We start from the raw sequence: 25,945 nt of genomic DNA, 5'->3' as shown, positions 1-25,945 counted from the left end.
GGAGAGTGGACACACAGGCACTTCTCTCAGAAAAAAATATAATAAGGTATATAGGAATTTTTTTTCTGAGACAAGTGCCTGTGAGTGGACATCTGAGATCAGAGATCAGATGTGGTATAATACCTCACTAAGAGATAAATATGCACTTCTATTTTGATGATTTATCTGATTTAATTTTTATGATTTAAAGCTATACTAGGCAGTAATGCATCATAATAGTCTCAGATTTTAATCATAATAAAACACGTTACAAATATTTGTAAATGGGAAATAACTCTATAAGCCTCAGAATATGTTAAATAAAATTACTAACTTATTTAAAAAAAATTCTAACTCCAGGAAAGTTAAATTGCAAAATAAAATACTAAATTAATAAACATTGTTTTAATCATATATTTTAATCATTGACAGATCTCAATGGACTTTAAATTAATATTTCAGAAAAAACATAAAAAGTAACACTTCGAGCACTTGTTCTTCGAGGGTTATCGTTCGTGGAAACTATGGTGACATGTAAATAATATGGATGCATTGTGGGACATTTCTAATCTGGCCGTGACACCACACGCAATGGAATATGAGAACTGATCAAGTCAACCGTTGATTTACAAGGATTGTTTGTGTTTGTTTGTTTGTGTGTGTGTTATTATTGCGAAGATAAAGGTATGATATAAAGCTTCAAGTCTCAGCTTCTTATATTCAGTCCGACACATTTAAAATAGACCAGTTACATTTTGTGTTTTGTTGACATGGTTTATTACCGCAGTAATTCCAATATTAGTTATTGTATACTTTAAAAATGTTTGCATTTGATTTATACCTCTTGTCTGAAATTTGTTGATTATATCAAGCATTGGGAAGTTTGTACATAGTAGCTGCTGTCTTCTTCTTCTTTGGTATGTATAATCCACCACTATATTGGTGCACCCCATAAATGGGTAAATGTTCATTAATGATATGATATGTATAGTCACATTAAAGGGATTATCTTATCAATACTATTTACATAGAAATTCAATATAAACATTTGGGTTAAGAGCCTTAGAATATGTACACCCTTGATGTCTCCGAGTTTAAAGTCAATGTTCTGAGTTTATATTCACTAATCTGAATTTATTATCACACTTCTAAGTTTGACAATCAATGTTCAGAGTTTATGATCAATGATCTTCCACAGTGTAGGGAGAAGCACATTTTTCGTGAGCAATCCTCTATTTTAGTGAGAGTCTTTTCACTACATGATAATATTTTCTGTTTTATCAAAACACTAGGGTCAAGAATCAACTGTGTTAATAGACCAAAATCTCCAACCAGACTATTCCATGAGCACGTATTTGGATTACTTATGCTGTTTATTATCACTTCCAATTCTTCTATATATGATTTTCTGTATCTAAATAGAGCGTTGCATTTTAAAATGAAATGAACTATATCCTCATCTTCATATTGACAAAGTGGACAAACAGAGCTAACTTCATGTTGATTAAATTTACTTGTGTTGGACTGGAGAACGTAAGTTCCTGTAATTAGACGAGCTTTTATACCACCACGGCGGACATCTTTAATATTGCTTTCAATTGAAGACCAGAGTTTATGAACAGTTCCAATTTTCAAACTTGATAGATCACAGTACGACAGGGTAGATTTATTTTGACAATCAAGTAGTAATTTTTGAGTCCAGAATTTATCAATTGCTAGTTTCACATTCTTTTTCCATAATAATTTACACGCTGTCATTGGCGGATCCAAAAGGGGGTGGGGGGATTCCGGGTGTTGGAACCCCCCTTTTTTAGTGTAAGCGGGATACAGGAATCTGACAAAACAGTAAGCAGGATCTGGGATCAGAACCCCCGAATGAGACCCCTCCTTTGTCGTTCAGGGATCAACATCTGGTGTGAAAGATTTTTCAGACATCAATTGCAATAACTTGGTCAAACCCTTTATGGAATTTTAAGAAATTTGGACAGAAGCTTGTTTTAAATTTGACCAAAAAATAGTACATTGTACTGTACTATCAAGAGCAGAATTTTGAAGTATTTATTTTTATTTGGTGTATTTTACTGATATGGACTTAGTTTTTATTTTTACTTTTTGCTAGTAAATTATAGTCCAAAATATATTATTTTTTTTGTAGTTACATTTTGTAAAACCTTTTTAGTCAATTTTGAATGAGGGAATTCCATTTCCGCAGATATAAATCTAACAATCTCTGTTTTTTTTTTCTTTATTAATTATTAAATTTTTGTGTTTCCCATTCAATTTCATATATCTACATGTATATGGGAAACCACAATCTTAAAATATTTTTTGTACAAACAAAATCAATTTTGTCTGCTTATGGTTCATATATCAAGAAAGTTGATATACAATGTAGTATGAAGGAAAACTTTGCTTGTTTAATTTACAGATATAAAATTTGTCCAGAATAGTACTGATCAAACGTTAATATCTCAAGTACTGTAAAGATATATATAATGTATAAATTTAAAACAATTTTTGCCTTTATTTTTTAAGTTGACACAAGGCCATTCTGCATTGTTTGTTTTACATATCGTCGCTGTTATGCAAAAACCTCGTATCTAAGGTTTTCATAAATTTACACCAGGCAATAAAAACTGATTTTTTTTTATCGATTATTTAGAATTAAATATTTATGTTCCAATGTATGCAAAAATATCTGATCTTCTAACCAATCAATTACCAAGGCGAGCAAAAATTTCTGCACCTATATTGTATTTTCAAAGCTTTTCATTATTTCTAAGCTATACATATATTAGACAAAAAATTGACAAAACTGTACCTGTTATAATCTCAGCTGCTAGTGCCATCTTTTTTTTCTTTTGAGATATGATATTTTCGCACAACAAAATGTCTCACCAATCCGACTACACTTTTTTCGTCACTTGTCAGAATTCGGGTTAATGATTGGTTAGAAGATCAGATATTTTCGCATTCAGTGGAACATACATATTTAATTCTTAATAATCGATAAAAAGATTACCGCAAAAAATTGAGATACGAGGTTTTTGCATAACAGCGACGATATACTGTACATGTGTAGTTAGTTCATGTTTTTGTTTTAGTTTCGTGCACAGAAGGATTTATGGCATTGTTACATTATTAACCCACATTTGTACTTTTGTTTTCTCCATACACATTTTATAAAGCATCCTGGTAAACAGGGAATTTTGAAATACCATCTTGTTTCTAGAACTTGTAGCATCTTTTTCATAACAATAGTAGAAAATAATAACTTCAGATAAAACAATGTATTGCATGACATTGTCATTATGCTAAAATGCTCTTGGGAAAACTGCTGGTATTTGTACATAGTATTAAAGTTCAGAAATGCATTAATTATTGTAAATGAATTTAATTGATTGGAAAAAGAAGCAAAGTTTGTAATTATAGATTTTTCCAAATGTTTTCTTTATAATATGCATTATATTGTTTTGATGTTTTTTATTGTCTCCCCTGCAATGAATGTCTCAGAAGCTAGACATACTTTTTAAAGTATTTATTCTATACTTTATAATAGACCTCTATTTCTCCAATTTCTATTAGTTTTTATCTTTGGAATTATAAATTGCAATTTGTATATTTTTTTTTGATATTCAGATGCAGGGAAGTAAGTTCTGATTCTTAAAGCATGTACATAAAGAAAATTTCATTAGAATCCAAATACTTTATAAATCTTTTATAGAGTCATGACTATCTTATGTTTTTAATTAAAACAGTTATACTTCTTCTTATCTTTACTCTATAAGTCTTGCAATTTTTTTTAAATGGCTTTAATATCTTTAATTTTTCTAGTTTTTCAACAATAAAAAATGAACATATAATTAACATATATATATATAATATACTGTGTCACAGTGAAGAAGCTCCTTGCAGTGGAGGCTATGTTTACATTCAAGCATTTAAAATTAAAAAGACGCCTTTAAACTCCTCTGATATCCGAAATAAAATCAATGAAATTGAATGGAATGAAATAAATAAATATAATTACAGGATATTTTTTGCTGGAATTGTTTAAATTACAACTGCATGTACAAACAATGTTCATGTAAAACATGTACAAATTATGATCAATATCAAATAAAATTCTATCAGTTTTAACTAGTGATTAATTACCAAAATTACCCTAGCTAGATCCTATGTTATGTAAATATGTTGTTTTCTGCTTTTGACATACACATTACCCATTTCCATAATTTAATGATTTTATTTTTTATTTTTCAGAATTGTTTGCCCAATTTATAATTGTTAATGCACAATTAGGAATGGCCTATGGTCAAAATGGAGTTTGCCGAAAGGTAATATGAGTGGAACTTCTAGAGTATCTGCACGTTCAACTGCTTCAGGGAGGATAAAAACAGAAAATCCTGCTTTAGTCAAACTTTTGACAAGTGATTCACTAACTGACACAAGGTTCGTAGCTGCTCAGCACACATCACCTGTACATACGCCACACGCTTCTACTAATGTAAAATCAAATAGCACTGCAACCCCAGAAAATAGTGTCAAAAATAGACCAAACTCACGTTATTCTGAAAAAGGAGATAAGGAAAATAGACCTGATTCAAGATATTCAGAGAAAAATAGTTCAGAACAAGCAAAAACTGACAATAGGCCAGACTCACGTTATTCTTTGAAAAATAGTCCTGTGAAATTGGACATCGATAATAGAGCTGACTCTAGATTTTCACAGACAAATAATTCAGAAAAGCAGCCTGAATCAAGATATTCTGCCAAAAGTGATAAGGCTGAAAAACAAAAAGAAAATTCTAATGAAAGTTCTTGGGGCAATGTTGAAGAATCTCTGACTTTCGATGTAGATAATATTAAAAGCCCAGAATTTGATCAAACATCGCCAAAAAGTAATTCACCAACAAAAAAAGAAGTGGAAAATATTCTGAATTCTGACAGTGATAATAATCTTGAGATTCAAAATACAGATAGATTGCCAAGTTCTGAATCTATAAAGCCACAAGAAAATATTTCGGGTAAAAATACCCCATCCAAAATTGATTATCTAAAGATTGATAGAGTTGAAAGTCCTTTATTTCAAAAATCTCCATCAAGAGAGCAAAATAAAACACCTAGTGGTGTGAGTTACAGTTCTAGTAGACTTAAAAATATAAGCACTTCTTCTTCTCAACAGCACCCATTTTTGGAAGCTCGGTCTGTTAGTGAGTTGCCATTTGCACAAGGTGGTGAAGGGATTGAAGCTGATAGTCTTGACGTTGATTCTGGACTAGTACCAGATACCACTAGCTATTTACAATCTGCACCTGACTCTGGTAGACAAACATATAGAGTGCCTTCACCTGTTACTAAACATGTACCTGTAATAACATCTGCTGAATCTTCTAGGTTTAGAGCCAACTCCAGAACTAGTCAGCGAACAGCGTCTGCAACTAGTGCTACAGGTGTCCCCGCACCACAGTTTGATAGGAACGAATCTGTAGTAAGTGACAACGGTATACCTCCTCCATCTAATATTAATTACGATTTGGCAAGTCATGATATAGACAATGTGAATCAAGATAACCTTTCTGAAACTAGAAAATTTGACCAGCGTAAAAGTGCCGTATCTTTTAAAGAGCCTGTTATAAGTGATTATCATAGTCATACTGAAGGTCGTGGAACTGAAGTTTGGGACACACCACGTGAACGAGTCCCAACACCACATCCTGCAACTCCACAAAAATTTCAAGATTCTTTAGATTTTAACTCGGGCAGGACATCAAACTTATCACCTGACCATACACATCAGTTTGAATCTGATATTCCGTCTGTATCATTATCACAAACAATAAGATCTGGATCTGCCCGTGCAGACCAAAACAACAGTGCAAAAAGTGGTTCTGGAAGAGCTGTTAAAAAGATATATATTGATTCTCCAACGTTTACAAGGGAAGAAGAGGACGAATTTCGTTTTGTTGAAAGTCGTATTGATGATATGAATGAAGATTTAGAGGACCAAGTTCGTAGAATTGAAGAGCAAGGAAATAGGTATAAACAAGAAAGGGAGGCAATGAATGAGGAAGCTGCTCGGTTAAGAGCAGAAATTCAAGCAACTGAGGGATATTCAAATTCGTATAACAGTAGAAAAACAAGTGATAGATACGGACAAAGTGATCAGATGGATTCAAGGAGTTACGGAAGATCACAGGATCAGGATAGTGGTTATAGACAAGAGAGAAATCAAAATGGCTACTCAAATAATTCTAACAGTCACGGTAATGTGCGTGACTCGCGGGAGGTTCCTAATGCCCGTAATGATAATCGTTATGAGGATCGTAATGTTGATGATCAAGAAGGTTATTCTAGGAATCCAGGAGGTTATTCTCAAGAACCAGAAGGATACTCTAGAAATCAAGGTGGATATGCTCAGAATCAAACAGGATATGCACGAAATCAAGGAGGTCAAGGAAGAGAATCTGAAGGTTATTCCCAAAATCAAGGTGGATACGCTCGTGATCAAGATAGACATTCTAGAGAACAAGATGGATATTCTCAGGAACAAGAAAGAAATTCACGCAGGCAAAACGATCAGTATTCACGGAGACAAGATGATCAGTATGATAGACAGCAAGATGATCAGTATTCACGAAGACAGGATGATCAACAGTCACGAAGACAGGATGATCCACAGTCACGAAGACAGGATGATCAATATTCACGGAGACCGAATGATCAAGAGTCGCAAAGACCTGATGATCAATATTCAAGAAAACAGGATGATCAGTATTATGATAGGAGGGGAGTTTCTCCGTCTCGATATAGGAATGGAGATGAAAGAGGTGATGATGACCTACAACGTGAAACAGAATATCAGGAAGATTTACGGCACAGATTAGAAAACAATCAAATACACGACTCTGAAGTTGTTATACCTCGCATTCCATTAGATGAACAATTTAGAGATTCATTAGATGAAAATGGATATAATGATCAACGTAATTTTGCTAGAGACTCATTAGACCAAGAAGGATATGGGAACTGGGGAAATCCCCCTCCAAATCCTTTTGGTCAAGGTCGTGGTGAAAACGAAAAGTATTTAAGTCAAAGGGAGGAAAAACCTGAATATGAAGAGGATATGGATACCGCTAGGATGGAACTACTTCATCCAAAAGAGCCAAGAGTTGATTATGTAGAAGAAAACAAATTTACATATGGACTTCCCCCAAGTAAAAGTTATAAAACATTAAAAGAGAAAGAAAAGGAAGCAGAAAGTAAACTTAGTGATATATTTATTCATCCCAAGAAACAAGGGAAAAAACATAAACGAACAATTCCATTGCCAAATGAGGAAAAACGACCACCTCTTACAGAGTTACGTGGCAATGCAGATCAAGGGGCTGAGGGAGTATGGGCAAAAAGGTCAGCACAGTTGGCTAAACACAAGGATGGTAAAACTACATCTGGTTCTGTTAAAAAATCTAGAGGTCTTCAAAAATACCCAAGTGATGGTCACCTGCAGACTACAAATCAAGGTCAGATTCAACAAGGTCAAGGTAGAATGTATGGCACCCCAACACGTAATCAGTACCTTGAACCTTTAGGCTACAAGCCACAAGTTTCAAGGGAGGAGCCAACACAGTCCCCAGTATATAGGGACACGGGTTCATATAAAAAACCAATCGAATTAAAGCCAATAAAAACTGAAATTATAACAGATGATGGACAAAAAATAAGTGTTGACATTAATTTAAAAGTATTAAGTCCGACATTTCAACGAAGAGTGAAATCTCATCCTGATGATGCCCCAGGATCAGAGCCACCATTTAATGTTCAAGCCGAAGTCAGACAGAAACAGACGGGTGATAGACGTCCAGTTGGTGTTCAGTATCAACCTTCAAATCGTGGAGGTGGAGGAGATCAAACAGAGAGCCGGTACCAGAGCCCACCGAGTGACAACCATTCTCATCAGTCACCGATAAGTCAAGGAAGTCGGCAGTATCAAGCAGATAACCAGTACAATAGGCAATATCAGGTCAGTTCAATATTACTTTAGTTTATAAACACATGTATGTAAAAAGCCAATGAAAAATTACAAATTACAAAAAACAATCTGAATGTTACTATGTACACACATGTATGTTGAATGAAATGAAATTACGGGTCAATATAAAAGATTTTTGTTCAGAATTAAATCTTGATTTAAAGCAAAGACTTGCTCAAAGTAGAAAGCATGAAAACAGGCTAATTTGAAATTGTGAAAATTGATTTGACAGAAGAAATAGTATTAAGTATTAAGATATATATATAGAGAAATCTTATGCAGTTTATGTAATTTTATATGTACATGATGTAAGCATGGTGTAGCATCTCTTCACCATTTTTTTAATGTAAAACAGCAATCAAGCAAACTTGATTTGTTTAGAACTTTTCTTATGAATTCTAAAAAAATACATAGAAAAAGGAAAGAAAAACTCTTATTACTAATTACTTTTATGTCTGGTTTACTATTTATAAACTGATGCTTGGATTAAAAAAAAACCTTATTAGATAGGTTAATATTGATACGATATCATAGTTACTATACTGTAATGAAATTTAATTGATTACCCATGAAATATCTGTTTAAGATATTAAACTATTTAAAAACCTCAGATCTGTTTTGGGATGTTTTCATACCAAACAGTCTTCCATAGTGAATTTAACACTAACAAAATATTTGAAGTGAAGATAACTAGGCTCTTTGTTGTTAGGTATTAAAATGATCCACTTATATAAAAGTTGACATTCAACACAAGAAAGTTTTTGAATAGATGTATATTGTAGTTTATTAAGTTATATGCTTTCTTTTTTTGTTGGGTCTTTGATTGTATCAACAATTTAATTGTCTAAGGAAATCTTATCAGAATTTGACAAGTTCATTTGGTGTTTTCAGAGTTGTCATGGTGGTTCGATGTAAGGTGCCTTGCTCAAATTGTAATATTCAATCTGAAAATCAAAGAAATAGTTTCATAATTTTTTCGTAGATATAATTATCCAATTTAATTTTCTCCATTGATATTTCTGACAGCATAATTACAAAATTTTAATTTCATTATTTTGATTGTTCAATACTTTAACAATTTTATAATTTTGGCCTATGACCAAAGTTGAGAAGCACCATTAGTATGTTAAAGCAAAGGTCAGGGACATATTGGATTAAATTTGTATTAAATATCTGAGTTAATCTTGTAAATCTTGTTATTATTGTTTAATGCTTGATTTAATTTTATACTACAATGTATAATATAAGGACTCATTAATTCAATGGAATCCTTCTGATTATAGTTTACATGTTTAATAGTACTGTAGCATTGCATTTCATTAACAAGCAAAGATAAGAAATTGGTCTCGTGAACTAAATACAAGAGAAAAAAAATAATTTTATTAAAACACACTTCTCCAAATTAAAGGATGAAAATTTTATAGGGCATACAAATACCAATTTATTGAAAGTCTGTTTTTTTCTAACAAAACTTTGGTTTGTAGTGCATTAAAAAGCAAAATTGGCATCAAGAATGTCCTTCAAGAACTGTGTGTTCGATAAAAAAAGTCTTCATAAAATATTATTAAAAGTTATTGTTTTCAGAATCTTAGATTTTGCAAAACATATTTCATTTATGAAACTGATCATGCTTATGATCTTATCTGTAATTTTTTTTTGTTTTCAAACAAGTCTGTGTTTTCTAAATATTTGTCCTGCTTTAATGGACCAGTCATCAACTTCATCACTATAAAGGAAAACTAGTTACAATGGAATGCAGTCTTTATGAACTGAATGATAAGCATACCAAGTATGAAAAAGCAGTAGAAGATTTGAAATCTACCATGTTTCAGTCTTTAATATTCTTATGATATTAAAAATTCATGCAGTTTAAACATTGCTGAGTTTGGTATTATCCTTGTGATGTGTACTACATGTATTATGAACATTTTTATTCCATCTAAAGTCAGTTTCTAACATCTACGTCATCTAGTCTCTAGTGGGTAGTTGTCTCATTGGCAATCATACCATATCTCTTTATTTATATAGCTATTGGTATAATTCAAGAAGAAAGCAAGTGAATAAAGTAAATAAGTCTTGATTGTGTGAACGATGAAATGGCTATCACTCTTTTTATTCATATAATGGCATAGTACAAATATTAATTGAGTTTTATGTTGAAATAAAATCTCTGTATTCATGGTATTCAGGCCAAAGAACTATGTGATAATATGATAGTTGTAAATTTCTTTATAATACTAAACAAGTTTACGATAGACAGCTATCAAATAATCTTCATTTGGGTCTTATTTATAAAAGTCTATTGCAAGTTGTAGACTTGTTATCAAAAACATTTACAATACATTATAAAACTCTTGAAAATATTGAAGGTTATATATACTTAGCAGATTTAATTTTTTCTTTATACATTCTATGAGTGTCATTTATATTTCTATTCTTTAGTTCAGTACAGGTTATATGGGATACTGGGTAGGTTGTCTTTTCAGTTATAAAACTAATGGCTTTCAGGAGCTTAGCATGTTGTAGTAAAAAAAACCTACTTAGCAACCATTTATTAAATAGAGATTTTTTTCTAATCTGCATTGTTGAGATTGCTGTAGCTTGAATTATTTAATTGGGTTTTCATTTAAGTGTTCCTAAACAAATACTTAATCAATAAAGTCATTAAAGTTTGATAGTATGTTTTGTCACGTCTTTTATGTTGTTGTGTAAAAATCTATGGTGATTGCTATCGTTTAATGTCTTATACTGCAATTAAACTTCTTTCAGTCTCTTGGGTAGGTTCCGTTGTTGTGGGCTGTTAAAACCAATGGACCGTTTCCCAACAATATAAACATGCGCAGAACAAATATATGTCTTTTATTCTCAAATCAATAAATCATTGCAAAGAATACATAGACCTTTTAATATTCTACATTAATACCATTAAAAAACCAGGTATATACTATTTGATAAAAGTTGATTTTTTAGTCCCTCTATATAGTTTAATAAGTTTAATAGCTGCCAAGAACTAAAAAAGAAACAAAAAATGACATAAAGTTTAGTACTGGTCAGCTTATACATGAACTTGCTTAAATCTCTTTTCTAAACTTTTGACTTCAAAATTTTATGTCAAGGAAGACACTTATGTTTAGGTGTTTGCTCCTCTCTTTTGAAGTTTTCTCACTTAATTTGTATCAGAAAGCTTCAAAGCTTATTATAGAGACTCTGAGTTATAATTAAACACAAGCAAGAACTTAAGAGTGGGTCTCATTGGGGGTCTAAGCATGACACAGGCTTTTTGGTAAGTGTGACACGGGAAAGTCAAATTATTGTGTCGTGAAAACGGGAAATGAGGTCTAGCGGGACCTGGGGAATGACAAAAAAAATGAGAATTGCTTATGTACATAGTGTAAGCAGGATACGGGAATCTGATAAAACAGTAAGCGGGATCCAGGATCGGAATCCTCCAATGAGACCCCCTTAAGATGGAAATGCAATGAAACAGGAACTTCACAACATGAGTTAACAAGGGAAACACATTTAGGATTAATGCTTTAGCAATCAAAAAAATTAGTCTGCTACCATCTGCTAATGTTTCCATTTGGCATTCAGGTAGAAAAATGGATAGGCAGGTATAAGTCTAAGATTTGAATTTTCAATAATAATTTAAGTAGACAAGTCAAGAAAGAGTTCTGAACTTGACATTGCTTAATTTAAAATCTGAGTGGGGACTGGATAAAAAATGTCTGCATAAAAATGTAATTAAATATTAATTGTGTTAGGTTATAGACATGAAAATTAATAGAAGAATATATTTTGGTACGAAATACAAGCTTTAAACCTCATGGGCAGGTGGCATAAAGAGATATGGAAAACATTTGAAAATACTAATTTAATACAGTGTACTTGGAAATTAGCAGATATCTTTTTATGACATTTTTATTGTCGAGCCTTCGACTTAAGTCGAAAAAGCGAGACTAAGCGATCCTACATTCCGTCGGCGTCAACAAATATTCACTCCGTGGTTAAAGTTTTTGAAAATTTAATAACTTTCTTAAACTATACTGGATTTCTACCAAACTTGGACAGAAGCTTGTTTATGATCATAAAATAGTATTCAGAAGTAAATTTTGTAAAAATAAAATTCCATTTTTTCTGTATTTTATTTATAAATGGACTTAGTTTTTCTGCGGGGAAACCTTACATTCACTCTGTGGTTAAAGTTTTTAAAATTTGAATAACTTTCTTAAACTATACTGGATTTCTACCAAACTTGGACAAGAGCTTGTTTATGATCATAAGATAGTATCCAGAAGTAAAGTTTGCAAAAATAAAATTCCATTTTTTCTGTTTTTTACCTATAAATGGACTTAGTTTTTCTGCGGGGAAACATTACATTCACTCTGTGGTTAAAGTTTTTAGAATTTGAATATCTTTCTTAAACTATACTGGATTTTTACCAAACTGTGACAGAAGCTTCTACAATGAAAAGATAGTATCAAGAGGAATATGTTTTCCTCATTTTTGTTGAGCCTGGGAGACTGTGGAGTTACAGCAAAAGTAGGCGAGACACTGGGTTCCGTGGAACCCTTACAAAATTTTTTTGGTGAATAGACACTTTTAGCAATTAAAATTTGTAACTGAATTAGGTTTTAATGTCAGTCCTATTCTGTATAGATATTAAGATTGATATGTCATTGCATGATTATTCATCTGCATGGTGCTTATTGTAATACTGCATGAGTTAAGATAATGGGCTTGAATCCTAATAAAGTTAGTATAGTGCATTTTTTAAAATAAATATATACAATTATTACCCTTAGGCATATATATAGTTTAAAAATTAATATGCTGTATAGATAAATTAAATTTTAATCAAAAGAGTAGAAATCTATTTCAAACTTAAATTGATATATACAAGCATCTGAACTGTACGTCTTATTTTTAAGGCATGGTCATTTTGGAAGTACATATATAATACAAGGATATATGAGTGTTTATTTGATGTGCCTAACCAGTGTGAGAATTTGAAACAATTTCGTTTCTATTAGTACTAAGTTTATAAAATTCCAACGAGAAGTTAATATAGAACTAACCAAAAAATTGGTTTTAAGACATAGTTTTACATGAAATACATAACAAGAAGTGGTACACTGGACCTAATAACATTAATTTATCTTGCAACATATTTAGAAAGCCACCAATTCCATCTGTGCAAAACAAATTCTTATTCACAAAGAGACGTCAAGTTCTGGTTTTAATTTCAATTGATACTTTTTCAATAGACACATTTAAACTTTTGGAGTTGAATTAAAAGTAAATACAAAAGCTATTAATGTTCATTGTAAAAAAGGACCTTATGTTTTTTTTTATTCAAGACCCATTTTGTATAATTATAACCTATTTAAAAAAAATACAAATATGAAATTCTAGTTGTGTTTTTGATATGATTCAATGAAGCCCGAGCAACAAGAAAACATTTAAGCCTTCAGGAATTTAAAAGAATATCTTTAAAACCAATACAAGTTTAAATGTAAGGATATGTTTTCTCTTAGGATATTTAGTTACTATTTCAGTGAAGCATTTGCCAATATTATTTATGTCAATCAATACTTGAACAATGGTTCAAATACCTTTCTTCATTAATACTAGTTAATCTCTACTGTAATTTATTTGAACAAATAAGAATATATAGACAGGACTAGTTTGAATAAGTTTGCTATTTGTTTATTAATAGAAATTTAATGATCTAGATTTCTGTACTTCCTGATAGTAGTTGTTATAACTGTCAGTCTCAGTTGCCAGATAGTAGGGAGATTTTCAAAGGGATTGGGGACAATCGGGGGTCCTAACCAAATGATTAGACACATTCATTTTACATCACATTAACATTATTTTAAAATGAATTTAATACCTTACAGTTTTCCAGAAGCCCCCTCTCAAAATACAAGATAAGAACTACAGTCTTTATTGCCAGTGATCAATTAATTATCATTTTAGACTGCACGGCAAACACACTTTTTTCTTGTGTGGTCCACTTATGAAGGACATGTACTCCCACCAAATAAAATCTTTCTACAACTTCCAAAATTCAATGTTTGCAAAGTAATTAATGTTAACTGTGTATTGGCTTTGATTTTGAACAATGACATTAAGCAGCCATATTCTGTTGGGCTGAAAGTCATGAAATCAAAGAAACCTTTGGTAGAAAAGCACCAAAAGACATGTCCTCAACTTAAAAATCTTTCATTATAATTTGACCAAGAACACCTGGGGTGCTTTTTATATGTATTTTGGCCTTGTGTTTAAAATATGATAAGACAAGTATATATGTGTATCATATTAAATAAGATAGAATTAAGTTTTAAAGGTTCTGAAATTAGGCATTGTCATTTCAATAATCTTGACAATCTTGATCTTTATCCAAATTGTTTTTATATTGAAATCTATAAATATTAAGGTTATCCCTGTAATATTCGACAAACATAATTATCTTACCTAATTAGTGGATAATTGGAAAAGGTGAAGGGACTTTTTGTATTGTACATAATATTAGTTATAGTATTGTCTGAAAGTCTTCAATTGAGGTTTATACAAAATAGACATACAGTTTCTCTATTGAGAATGAACCTGCTGTTTTATCATACCATAGCTTGGTGGTCCTCTCTGAATTTTCCTATTTCTCACCGTGCTGAAAGTGATGCTAAACACCAACATTCCAACAAACTAGCTGACAAACAAATCACTATTATGATTACAAATAAAACAAATTGACAATACTAAAATGTTTAAAAAAAATGTGAAAAAATTACAATTGAAATTGAGAATGTGAGTTGACCCCTTTACAATTACTCCTGTAAAAGTTATTAGCTTTTCTTTTTAAATGATGTTTATATATTACATACTAAATTGCGTAAGACTACAAATGTCTTAGATTTATTGAAATAGTTAATATTGGAAAATATCTACTTATAAATTCATAGTCTAGCCTAAAAATAGAAGTTTTATACATGAAACATCCAAATTATTTATATGTATTGAAGTAATAAATTTTATATACATATTTAAGGATCAGCCCCCTCCCCAGCAACCACTACAGACAGAAGCTTACAGAGGGAATGATTATGACGGCATCGATGAAGAGGCACTACTTAAGCAGGAGGAGGCATTAATGGCAGAATTAAATTTGTCGCCAAATCCTTATGCTAAAATTCCACCAATACCTATCCGTGATGAACTTACTGTTCCTGTTATTGTTGAAAAAGGAGGGTATGCGTCTATGTACCAGGAAAATAAGCAGAAAGATCAAAACCAGGAACCATGGTATCAAGTTTATACAGTTAGAGACTTTAAAAAGATGCAGAAGGAGGTTCGACTAAACAGGGGAACACTTGGACCCGACCTGGATAATGAAACGTACAAGGATAAGGTATGACATATTGGTATTTATTTATGTTACTAAAACTAATTTTGAAGGATAACATACTAGTTGCGTCTGATAAAAATCAACCCTTATGCAAATGAATATTAATACATCTGTCATTTATTTTATATTTGAATGCTCCATAACTAATCAAAGTCCTATACATGTACATGTATACATGTACTTGCATGAGATTGACTTTATCAAACACAGCTCAAATATAAATTGTGTTAAAAGATTACTTAAGACTTTTTTCACATAAAATCAAACCATAATAATTGATCCTAAGTTATACTATAATGATTATGACTCGTAGGATTTGTTTTTGTGAAATGAGTCGCTGATTATTTATAAAAAGTAACAGAAATGCTTTTAATATTTTCAAATATATTTAACTTTATTATATGGTTTGACCGAGTTGTTCAAAGATTTGAACACTGTATACTTTTACAAAGTGTTTTAAATCTTACTGAATTACATAGGACTTGTCAGGTGGAAAAACCTTTGACACTTCATAAAAAATTTAAACATTTCTAGTTATTCTTTGGTGCAGATCTACTGTTAATTCTTCCATTTTACAAAATGAATTTTAAATGTTTTAAATTTTACTTAATTTGCGTTTAATGAATACATTAATAGTTATTTATATTGAAATCTTGTTGATTTCTGAAACGATATTGATTAATATTTTTTAATTTTAGATAAATGTATATACAACCCGGTCTTACAGGGACATTTGACATTGACCTCACTTTCATTGTTCATTGGTCAATGTCATATAGTTTTCATGATTCTGGAATAAGGTCAAGTAAAAGAAAATGTCACAGATTTTTGTCAAATTTGGCATGGCAGCTAATGTACACCTATTCCATATCTTTTCTAATTCTACTGTAAACGTATGCAGTCACCAGTTTTTGATTGTATTGACAATCATCCAGTCTATAATGTCTCTCATTTGGAAACCCTTGGTTTATAATTTTCAGTGTGAGAAGAGGCATAAACAGTTTGAGTATGCGAGAATGGTAATGGAAAAAAATAAACATGACTTACATGATAAGAAACCGACCAACAAATATCCTCGTAAAGACCCTCAGGTAGAGGAATCAGAAAAAAGTAAACGAAAGGCAGTAAGTAAATTTCTTAATAAATAATTAATGTGTGACTAGATAATAGTATCACAACTCCTGTTGCAGTCTTTCTGAAATTTTTGTTCTTTCTGTATTTTTGCACAGTAAACTTTCAGTGACTGATTCAAGGTTTTAAGGCTCTTTAAGTCTGTACATGTTATCCAATGAAATGTTTAATCTGGAAGAGTGAGAAAAATATGCATCATAGCATTATACTTTTCACCAATTTTCTGATTTGCAAAAACTTAACTATCTGAGTTAATATAACAATGCATGCATGTGGGATTTTAAAAATTAAGAACTTAATCCAGATTTTCATTCCCAAAACACTTGTTTTTCATTTAGTGCTAAACATCATTCAGTTAGGAAAACAAAATGGTTTAGGGAAAATATAAACATTGTTTTTACCTGATTGAAATTTTTTTAATGTTTTCTTCATTCAGGAAGTAAAAAAATATCATATAAAAGTTATACTCGTGAAAGTTTTATTTTTCTATACATGTGAAAGTTTTATTTTTCTATACATGTGAAAGTTTTATTTTTCTATTTTCAAAAATAATAAGTGAGCACTTATTTTGTGTAGGAAAAAATCCCTGCAGACAAATTAAAAGATCCGTACTTTATTACGAGTAAAAATCTTAAAAAAGCAGTGAGTATGATGGGAGAGAAATACTAACATGCTTAATGGAAGTGCTTCATGTAAATGAACTCAATATTGGCTGAAATGTTATAGATTTGGAATGTGAATGTATCGATATTTGTATGTAGTTTTATTAATATGGAATGTCATGTTTGCTTTAATATGTAATACTATTTGTAAAGTTTGATTGTGTGTGAAAGTAAAATTAACTATCCATTAATCAAATTAAATTTTCGAATGGTTCAATATTTAAATAAAGTTCAGTCAATTTTTCTGTTTTCACAGTTTATAGATAAGATTGCTTTGAATTAAACAGTTGCTTTTGTTTTTATGTGTTAAACTTTCAAAATTAAAAAAAAAATCACTTAAAAAATTTACGCAACAATTTCGTTTTATTTTGGAATTACTTTCTTTCAATTTAAAAAAAAAAAAAATCCTCAAGAGACTGAATGAAGAAAAGTTAAACTATTTTAATTCATTGATATTTAACACTGATAAGATGTCGGTAGAGTGATTGATTTTAGATGCAATAATCTCAAATTATCTCCCTTTTGGTAAAATTCAAGAAAAATAAAATTAACCAAAAATTAACCATATCTTGAATAAAGGCCTGAATATAATATTGATTTTTACTTAAAGATTTTCTTTCAAATTACATTTTCATGTTTCTGTTTGGTAATGTAAATAAATGCATGGAAGATGTCAGTTCTGTCAATGTTGATAATTACAATTATTGCAGGAGTGTAGAGTAAACAAATAACCCTCCTCGGTGTTTGTCTTTATTTGATTATGTCATTAGTCTTAATTATGACAAACAAGATGTAATTATATTGTCATTACATACTTGAATTTTTAAATAGGTATGACTTGTATATTGTGATTTAAGTAAGGATTGCATAACAATAGGAATGTAATTTGATCCTCCAAGTAATTAGGCAAATGGTTACAGCTAATACTGCTTACCATTTTTTATGCTGAAAATTTCGTTACTTAAACAATTTTGTTAGTATAAGGCTTAAAAAGAAATATTTTTGTGTGAGGCACAAAAGAGATTATTTTTATGCAATTTTATCTTACATTTTCTCTTTCTAAATTTTTGTTGTTGATAATTACATAGGGCTTGAAATGCATGGTACATGTTAACATGAGAAATTACATGTGTTTATCACTCAGCGTGGTATACAATTATCTGTGCAAACAGCCTTCCTATCAACCACTTTCTACTGACAGGATATTTGAAAAAACTGAAGAATTACAAAGTTTGGTTGTCATAATATACTCAGCTGTTATTTCATAATGCATTTGGCTCATTGAAAACAATTTGCAACTCAGAAATAATTATGGTTTGTTGCATTTATACTGTGAAAAATTGGTAGAAGATTTCTGACAGGAACATCATCAAATTTCTATGTTTTTATACAGCTCAGTCATTATTTTGTCCTCCTTTCTCTATGTCTGGCAACAACACATCATACAAAACTAGGATTGTTGACATTATAATCTCAAAATTAAGACAAACTTGTATATGAATATCCTTTTGCCACCTTTTGTCTCTGCAGGACCTTAATTTTTATTGACTTATTTAAAATTCCATTTTATTTTTGCAACATTTTCAATATGTATAATATGGGCATATCATTGACACATTCCCTGTTTTTTTCTCAATTTTATATCTTAGATTCATTAAATGGAAAAATAGATCACATACAATGATTGGTTAGCAAAAATAAAAACAACTATTTTAAAACTTAAAAAAAAAGGAAAAAAAACCACTAATGAACCATGAAAATCCTGAATCTTTATGGAAAATCTGTACAATAACATTTGAAAAATCCCAAGTAATATTTAAATAGGGGATATAGCATGTTGAATGAGTAACATGTATTAGTAGGGGTTGAATTTAGTAACATATAGCATGTATATGAAGTGTCTGCATGTTGTTTTTGTTTATGTTTTAAAGCAAGAAAATAGTACAAGAAAGGTATGTATTAGACACTTCACCCTGTGTTTATAGCTTCACTTTATGGTCAGCTTTGTATTGTATGTATATATAGTATAGAATATTCATTTACTCCAGATTTTACTTTGTTTCACCCAGTAATGCAAGTTTTATTACAAAATGTCTGTTTAGTCTTTACTATACCATAAAACATTATAAGTGTCGATAAACAATCTTGAATTAAATTTCAGACCTAAGGAACTCAAGAGTTCGTTGATATTATTCTTTGACAATTATTTGAGTGATATCAATTCAGGGAAACTTGTATGCCAATAAGAATTGAAGAATCTTTGCATGTGAACTATTATCAGTTATAGCTAGTATACAATAAATAAGATCTATATCCTTCACTAAGAAATCAAATCCTCAATAGGCTTTGTTAGTAAATGCACAGATCCATTGATATTGGTTCTTTGTTGGGTATGGCATATGCATCCAACCCATATTTCCTCCAAAATTCACTTTAATTTACACCAATATTTCATAGCAGGTGCTGGTTATTCCACGGTTAATTTTGGTGTACATGTACTTGTTTTTATTTATATTTTATGGTAATTACTAATTAAAACATCTCAATTATTTTTAGAGGCGAAAAGGGTAAGCTTATGGTTAAAACGTTAATCCCCCTTCCAAGATAAAATTATGACCTTTTTCAATAAACCTTCCGCATGAAATTGCATTGGCCTTTTATCGGAAACCATTTTTGACCATCTGTAATTTGTTTATTCCACCCAGTTTCAAGTTGTTTTGATACCTACTTTTTGCCTATATTAATTGTCAACTGAATGGTAAAATTGTTCCCTTTTTTTTCCCTGTTTAAAAAGCTCAAAGTGAGTGACAATTTACATCAGGCAGATATTGCCTGAGCAAATAATCTTGAATTATGTTCTCTCAAGAGTTGAAAAAGATTAAACAGTAGGAAGGAAAAGTTATTGTTTTAATATTTTCACCAGCTTATTTGACTTCACGATGGTTTTATATATAAATTTGGACACACTTTAGAGTAGCTTCACTGGTTCATTGGTTACTAGACTTTATTTACGATAACTGTTTTATGATGATACAGTAACCATTATCAATGGTTGGTGTGACAAATCAGTGTAACAAAGGGGAACACAAAAGGTCATAGGTTCATTTAAAATCAGGTCACCTGCCTAAACTTGCTAGGTTACAGGTCATATTTGACCATGTTTCAGTCAAATACTAGGAATTCAGACAGGTTTTGTGGGGTTGTTTTAGAGAAGATATGACAGAAAACAGGGACATGGTTCACAAAAGTGCCTCATTTCTACCATGAGAAAAAAAGATAAATAGGCTTGTCAGTACATATACCCTATTTCCTCAAACATTTATCTAGCCCTGTTGTTAACAGATTATATAGAAACCCATTATATTTTACTATACCAACCCATAATACATTATACACAAGTTATTTCCTTACATTCAACCAATAAGTTCATTGTTAGGGACAATTAAAAGACAAATTGCATGATGTTTTCTACCGAGCTGAGAGGTATTACGGTAGTTATTTTCATTTTACTACTCCTGGTTTTCTTTTTTGTTTGCAGAACATGAAAAGATTTATATCTTTTTGGAAATAAGCTCAACAACCAAATGAAAGTGAATTTTAATGCTTTGAAAACCCATGATAAATATGGAGTCCACCTGCTTGTTTCAACCAACTACATGTTTTTCGTTGAGCAGTAAACCAAGTTTTTTTTACATGCTATAAATTAATCCATTTCCCAAAGGACCTTGAATACTTGTTTGCTTTGAACCACTGTTTACATACTATTGAAATGTGTACATAAACTCTGTTAAATAACGTTTATATATTACATACTCTTTTTAAATTGCATAGATGCATACCAGGATTTTTTATGCAATAAATACATATTGGTCCAATAGTAAATATTTGAAGTAGCTTTGATACAAAATTCAGCATACTTGTCACAATCAATGTTATATATGTCAAGTTGGTGTGATAAATACATTTTAAAAAGAGAAATGAGGAATTGAAGTAAAAAAATATCAATACTGATAAATTAAATAAATAATAATTACATAGAGATTTGTAGGTACATAATATTGAATACTTAATGGATTTAGGTGCCACTGTAAATAGAAATATTCAATCAGGATTTATTTTAGTTGAAAATTTTACATTTATACATGAACACGCATCACTAAATGAAAAATTATTAGTCCATGAATATATTCTATTTTTAAGCAAATAGGACTTAGATATATATGCCAGATATATCATTGTTATAATTTATAATTGATTTCTATTTGTAGGCCCTTGATTATGCAAAGAATGTTCCAAGGCCAGCAGTGAAAGCTCGACCAACACAATACAATTCTTATGAAGTTGCTTCACAGTTATCTCCCATTGTTAAAGCAGGATCTACTGGATCAAAGTCACCAACACATAGTACACAAAATGTTGATGTTGTAGATCTAAAGAAACTTCAACAAAGACATGAACAGGAAAAGAAAAATATAGCCATGATGAGATCTAACATGGAGTCAGTGCCTCAGAAGGCTTAATAATACTGTTATACATGTTCAATAATTTATTTGTTATATGTTTTATTTTATAAAAAGCAAAGGAGAGCAATATGAAATTATGCATGACTTTGCCGGTCTCAAACCATCTGACCAATGAAACAACCTACTAGATTCGTGTGCAGGTAGAAAACAATAATAAAATTGAGAACCTGTTTGGTATGAACTTTTTTCTTGAAACTTTCGAACAAGAAAATTAAAATATTTTTTTTATAGAATTTATAAATTCAAATAATTATTGCAGTGAAACTGATTTTGGAAAAATATTTTCAAACATTCACAAATTTTGCAAAGTACAAAGAAAAACAGTGAATATAGAAAAAAAAATCTTCAAATTTTTCAATGACAGTAAAATGTTCTACATTAGAGCAGAGAATCTTGCAAGCATCTATTCGAATATTTGTTAAATGTATATTTATATATATATATGTATGATACATAGACAGTAGAGATCTATTTATAGTTATAGTATTGTCTGGGTGGAGAAAATATCTTTTATGTAACCCTTTTTCAAAGTTTTATAATTTAAAGTATTTTGTTATCAGCCTAGTTATAGACTGAAAACTGATTTATTCCAAAGTGCCACAAGAAGAAATCTATATATTTATATATTAACTAAGGTTTTAATCACAAACTGGAAGTTTTAATAGGTAGTTTTCACATGAAAAAGTTATTAACGAAGAGACAGTAGGTTTTAGCACTAACAGTAATTTAACAACATTTACTAAGATATTGAAAAAAATAGGGGATAATATTTTCTGTTTTAAACTTTTTTTTAAACAATTAAAGCAGACACAGAATAAATTTAAAAGAAGTGTTATTAAATATTTCATACGAGTCTTTCTAAAAACTTAAGATAAAATCTAAAGGTCCAGAGACTGTTGTTTTTCAATCTTATACCTCCAACACGGCATTTATTATATTTCAACGTTTAGCACAGTCCCATAAAACTTGACACTTGTTGCCTAACAGAATAGGACCTGATATCTATTCTTTATATCTGTCCTCTTTTATTACATTATTGAGTAGATCCATGAGTCGTAGCCGTCCAATAGAACATTTGCCGTCCATTTAGTGCTGTACATTATATACCCCATATTGAAGCATACTGTGATATATTTTAATATTGTACAAATTATTATCAGAATTACATTTTATTTAAGTGTCAAGTTTTCATTATTATATTTGTATAATTGACTAAAATGTCTTTATTGCCATTATTTTTATTCCAAGTTTATTCATATTGTATAAAGTATGAAGTCTTGAAGCATTAAGGTCATTTATAGTATTGATTTGTTTTCTTTAGTGTTATGTGATACGTTTGTTCTTTTTTTGTCAGAGTTTTTCAATAATATTCCATCATTTTAATGTTACATTCAACTAATCAAAATTAAAGTGACAGAAGTTTTTATTTTACACACATTTTTCATTGCATTTTGTATATAATACCTACAATGTATATGCATTTCACAAAAACATGAATGTAACTTAATGTAAACATATTTGTTCCAAGTGCTGTCTGTACTTGTACCATAAGAATAGATCATCAGTAACAGTTAATTTTTTTACGATTAAAGAAAATTTATATAATTGACATGAATCATCTTTTATTATATATTTCATATAAAGTACACAAAATATTATTTATTGAAGCACACATGAATTAATCTTATCATAAGAGTTTTCACCTTTTGCACTTCTAATTTACTCAAAGCCCTATGATGAGTGATTTGAAATGTCGGGAGAAATGTCATCTCTGTATTTTATACATATGTATTTCATTTATTATAGGTATAAAATTATTACACCTTTTATAGTTATGCCAGGAGTTAGTCAATATGTAGAAGATCTCTTAATATATCTTTCTGTTTTTTTGGGTGGTGGCAGATCTATAAATAACAAATTGTTCTACTTTAGTTGTTTGATCAACACATAATTTAAGGAATTCACAAATTGATTGTCTAGTCTTTTGTTTTTTTTAATACATCTTTATACATCCTTGGCAAATTGCCACTGGATATTATAACCAACCAACAATCAATCAATTAAATTTCAGAAATTACTTGAAAACTTATCAATGCAGTTGAATTTTTTTTTTAATTTTGAGAAAAAAAACTCGTTTTGGTTTTAAATTCTTTCTTAGGTGTAATTTTTATATATAAACAAGTTTTACATACACATTAAATTTTACTTTTAAAAACAACTTCAGCACTAACATATTATGTTACCATCAGTATTTATATTCACACCTTTAGTAAAGCCCATTTGATGTATGATTAGAACTGTAGCTTTGAAGATGGATGTTTGGTCAACAGAGATATGTATTCAGAAAGAGAAATAAACTGTTACATATTATATTGTCATGTTTTTAATAAGCAAAAAGATGGAAAATGTATGTTACTGTATGACTTTCACTCAATAAATGAGTTGAAATAATAGCAAGCTGAAGATATAACATGCAAAGATTGAATTATCTCCCTTTGTATATAAGAAACAGTTTGAGGAATCAACCTTAGGGACCAAAAGATCAATGTAAGATAGAAAAACTTAATTCAAATAGTTTTGGGGTGGGGTTTGAACTGCTGCAAGATTTGGTTATCTAACATTGTATTTTTTACATATATCCATATGGGTCTATCAATTTTTCCCAAATTAAGTTTACAGGGGGGTGGGGTGGGGGTCAGTGAAAAAACTATGTGAATTAAGTTTTTTATCCTTCATTGAACTTTTGATGTCGTCCCTTAGTATTAGTAGTTTCTATTGAGATTTATTCAACCACAAGATAGCAGTAACAACTTTTCTTTAAGACAAGTTTCTGTATTTGAATTGGTATATCACTTTAATTTACATGAAGCTTGGAACAAACAGAAGCCATTACGGTGTACCAGCAGTGTAAAGATATTTAATTTTTAAAATTGTTTTAAGAGTGGAATTTGGTCACAACCAGTCAAGCTACCTTCAATTATCCATGTTATCTTTCCACTACACCAAATATAGTTGACTTATTGCTTTATTATCTGAGAAATATACAGACCTTACCACAAAAACATTACATTGACCAATGAACCATGTTGTGTTCCTTGTTGAAATTATTGCTTACCATTGCATTTGACCAATTATCAAATTGACACAGTACATTTTCTAATCGTGTCTGTTAATGTGTAAATCTTATTTACAAAGGTCAACACTTTTTTGAGACTGTTTATGATGTGTTCACACTAAATCTTTTGGTACATATATACATTTTCATTCTGGAAATCATGGTTTATTAATTGTTTCAAATGGGCTTTGAACTAGCTTTCAGTAATTGCACCATTGGTCTGTGGTGGCTTTGACAATTTGTTGGTTTTATATATTTAGTATCAACCTTGTGAGTCAAACCGTTTTCAACATATTTTAGTGAAGTCACAATGTTGTTCTAGGTAAGGGGAGGATTGATCTCTCAGTCACAAACAGGTTATACACTGCAACATTATTTGGCCTGTCATAAACCTGGTACTATAGTTCAAATGGTTGTTCTTTTTTAAAATTTGCCATAATCCAGTATGGATGTTGATCACATTTGAAGGTCATAAAGGGACCTGTGAAATTGTACTTGTTCACATTCTCATTTTTTGGTCTTTTGTAGATAGCTTCATTCATTGTCTTATTTGCAGTCTTACCTCATCACATTTTAATTATTTTCATATACAGTAATACTATTTGGAACTTTAAAAGTTTAAAACTTTATGAGTCTTCGAGATAAAGATGATCCATCTAAATGACATTAATGTTAAGGTCAGATTTATTGTCCAACAGATTATGTGCATCTTACAATCATAAAACTTTCCACAACCACCCAAGATTTACCAATGAACCTTGATAACAATGTTAAAGTCAGATTAACATGTTCACCTTTCAACATGTTCAATACTGGGAATTCATTATTATTCGTTTGGTACCAAATTTCATAGATTTCCAGGGTGTTGGTGAAAATTAAATGTTCAACGAATGACAAATTTCCTACATAAGCTTTTATGCTGACTTCAGCGAAACCAAGAAATAAGTTATCAACGAAAATCAAAGTTTTTCTCAATCCACGAAAATTTGATGTTCACAAAATTAAATGAATCCACTGTACACCAAATATTGAGGCCTCGGTGGACCAGTGGTTCAAGTACAATGTAGCTAATACTGTAATCACTAGCCAGTCAAC

General features: G+C 30.5%; 1 protein-coding gene across 5 annotated transcripts; it reads left to right on the top strand.

Moving 5' to 3' along the window:
* Positions 1-493: 493 nt before the first annotated feature.
* LOC134721818 (trichohyalin-like) lies at positions 494-24,105 on the top strand. Of its 5 annotated transcripts, XM_063585062.1 has the most exons (8): positions 494-663; positions 4,243-4,431; positions 5,377-8,002; positions 10,454-10,480; positions 15,063-15,422; positions 16,400-16,543; positions 17,127-17,192; positions 21,481-24,105. In XM_063585062.1, exons 2-8 carry the CDS (start codon positions 4,322-4,324, stop codon positions 21,730-21,732), a joined length of 3,585 nt encoding a protein of 1,194 aa, XP_063441132.1. In that variant the 5' UTR covers positions 494-663; positions 4,243-4,321; the 3' UTR covers positions 21,733-24,105. The 5 variants fall into 5 exon arrangements, with proteins under 5 accessions (XP_063441132.1, XP_063441130.1, XP_063441128.1 ...); XM_063585060.1 differs by lacking the exon at positions 17,127-17,192 and adding an exon at positions 19,144-19,164 and having other exon boundaries at positions 4,243-8,002; XM_063585058.1 differs by having other exon boundaries at positions 4,243-8,002.
* The last annotated feature ends 1,840 nt before the right edge of the window (positions 24,106-25,945 follow it).

Source organism: Mytilus trossulus, chromosome 6, assembly GCF_036588685.1.
Source record: "Mytilus trossulus isolate FHL-02 chromosome 6, PNRI_Mtr1.1.1.hap1, whole genome shotgun sequence".
NCBI lineage: Eukaryota > Metazoa > Mollusca > Bivalvia > Mytilida > Mytilidae > Mytilus > Mytilus trossulus.
This window is presented reverse-complemented; position numbering and strand designations above follow the sequence as displayed.

Bases quoted from the DNA above. Each gene is read 5' to 3' on its own strand.
- LOC134721818 (XM_063585058.1), top strand. From the start codon at position 4,322: ATGAGTGGAACTTCTAGAGTATCTGCACGTTCAACTGCTTCAGGGAGG. The intron at 8,003-10,453 runs GTCAGTTCAATA...TCTATTCTTTAG, and splicing joins AGTACAATAGGCAATATCAG to TTCAGTACAGGTTATATGGG. The intron at 10,481-15,062 runs GTAGGTTGTCTT...TACATATTTAAG, and splicing joins CAGGTTATATGGGATACTGG to GATCAGCCCCCTCCCCAGCA.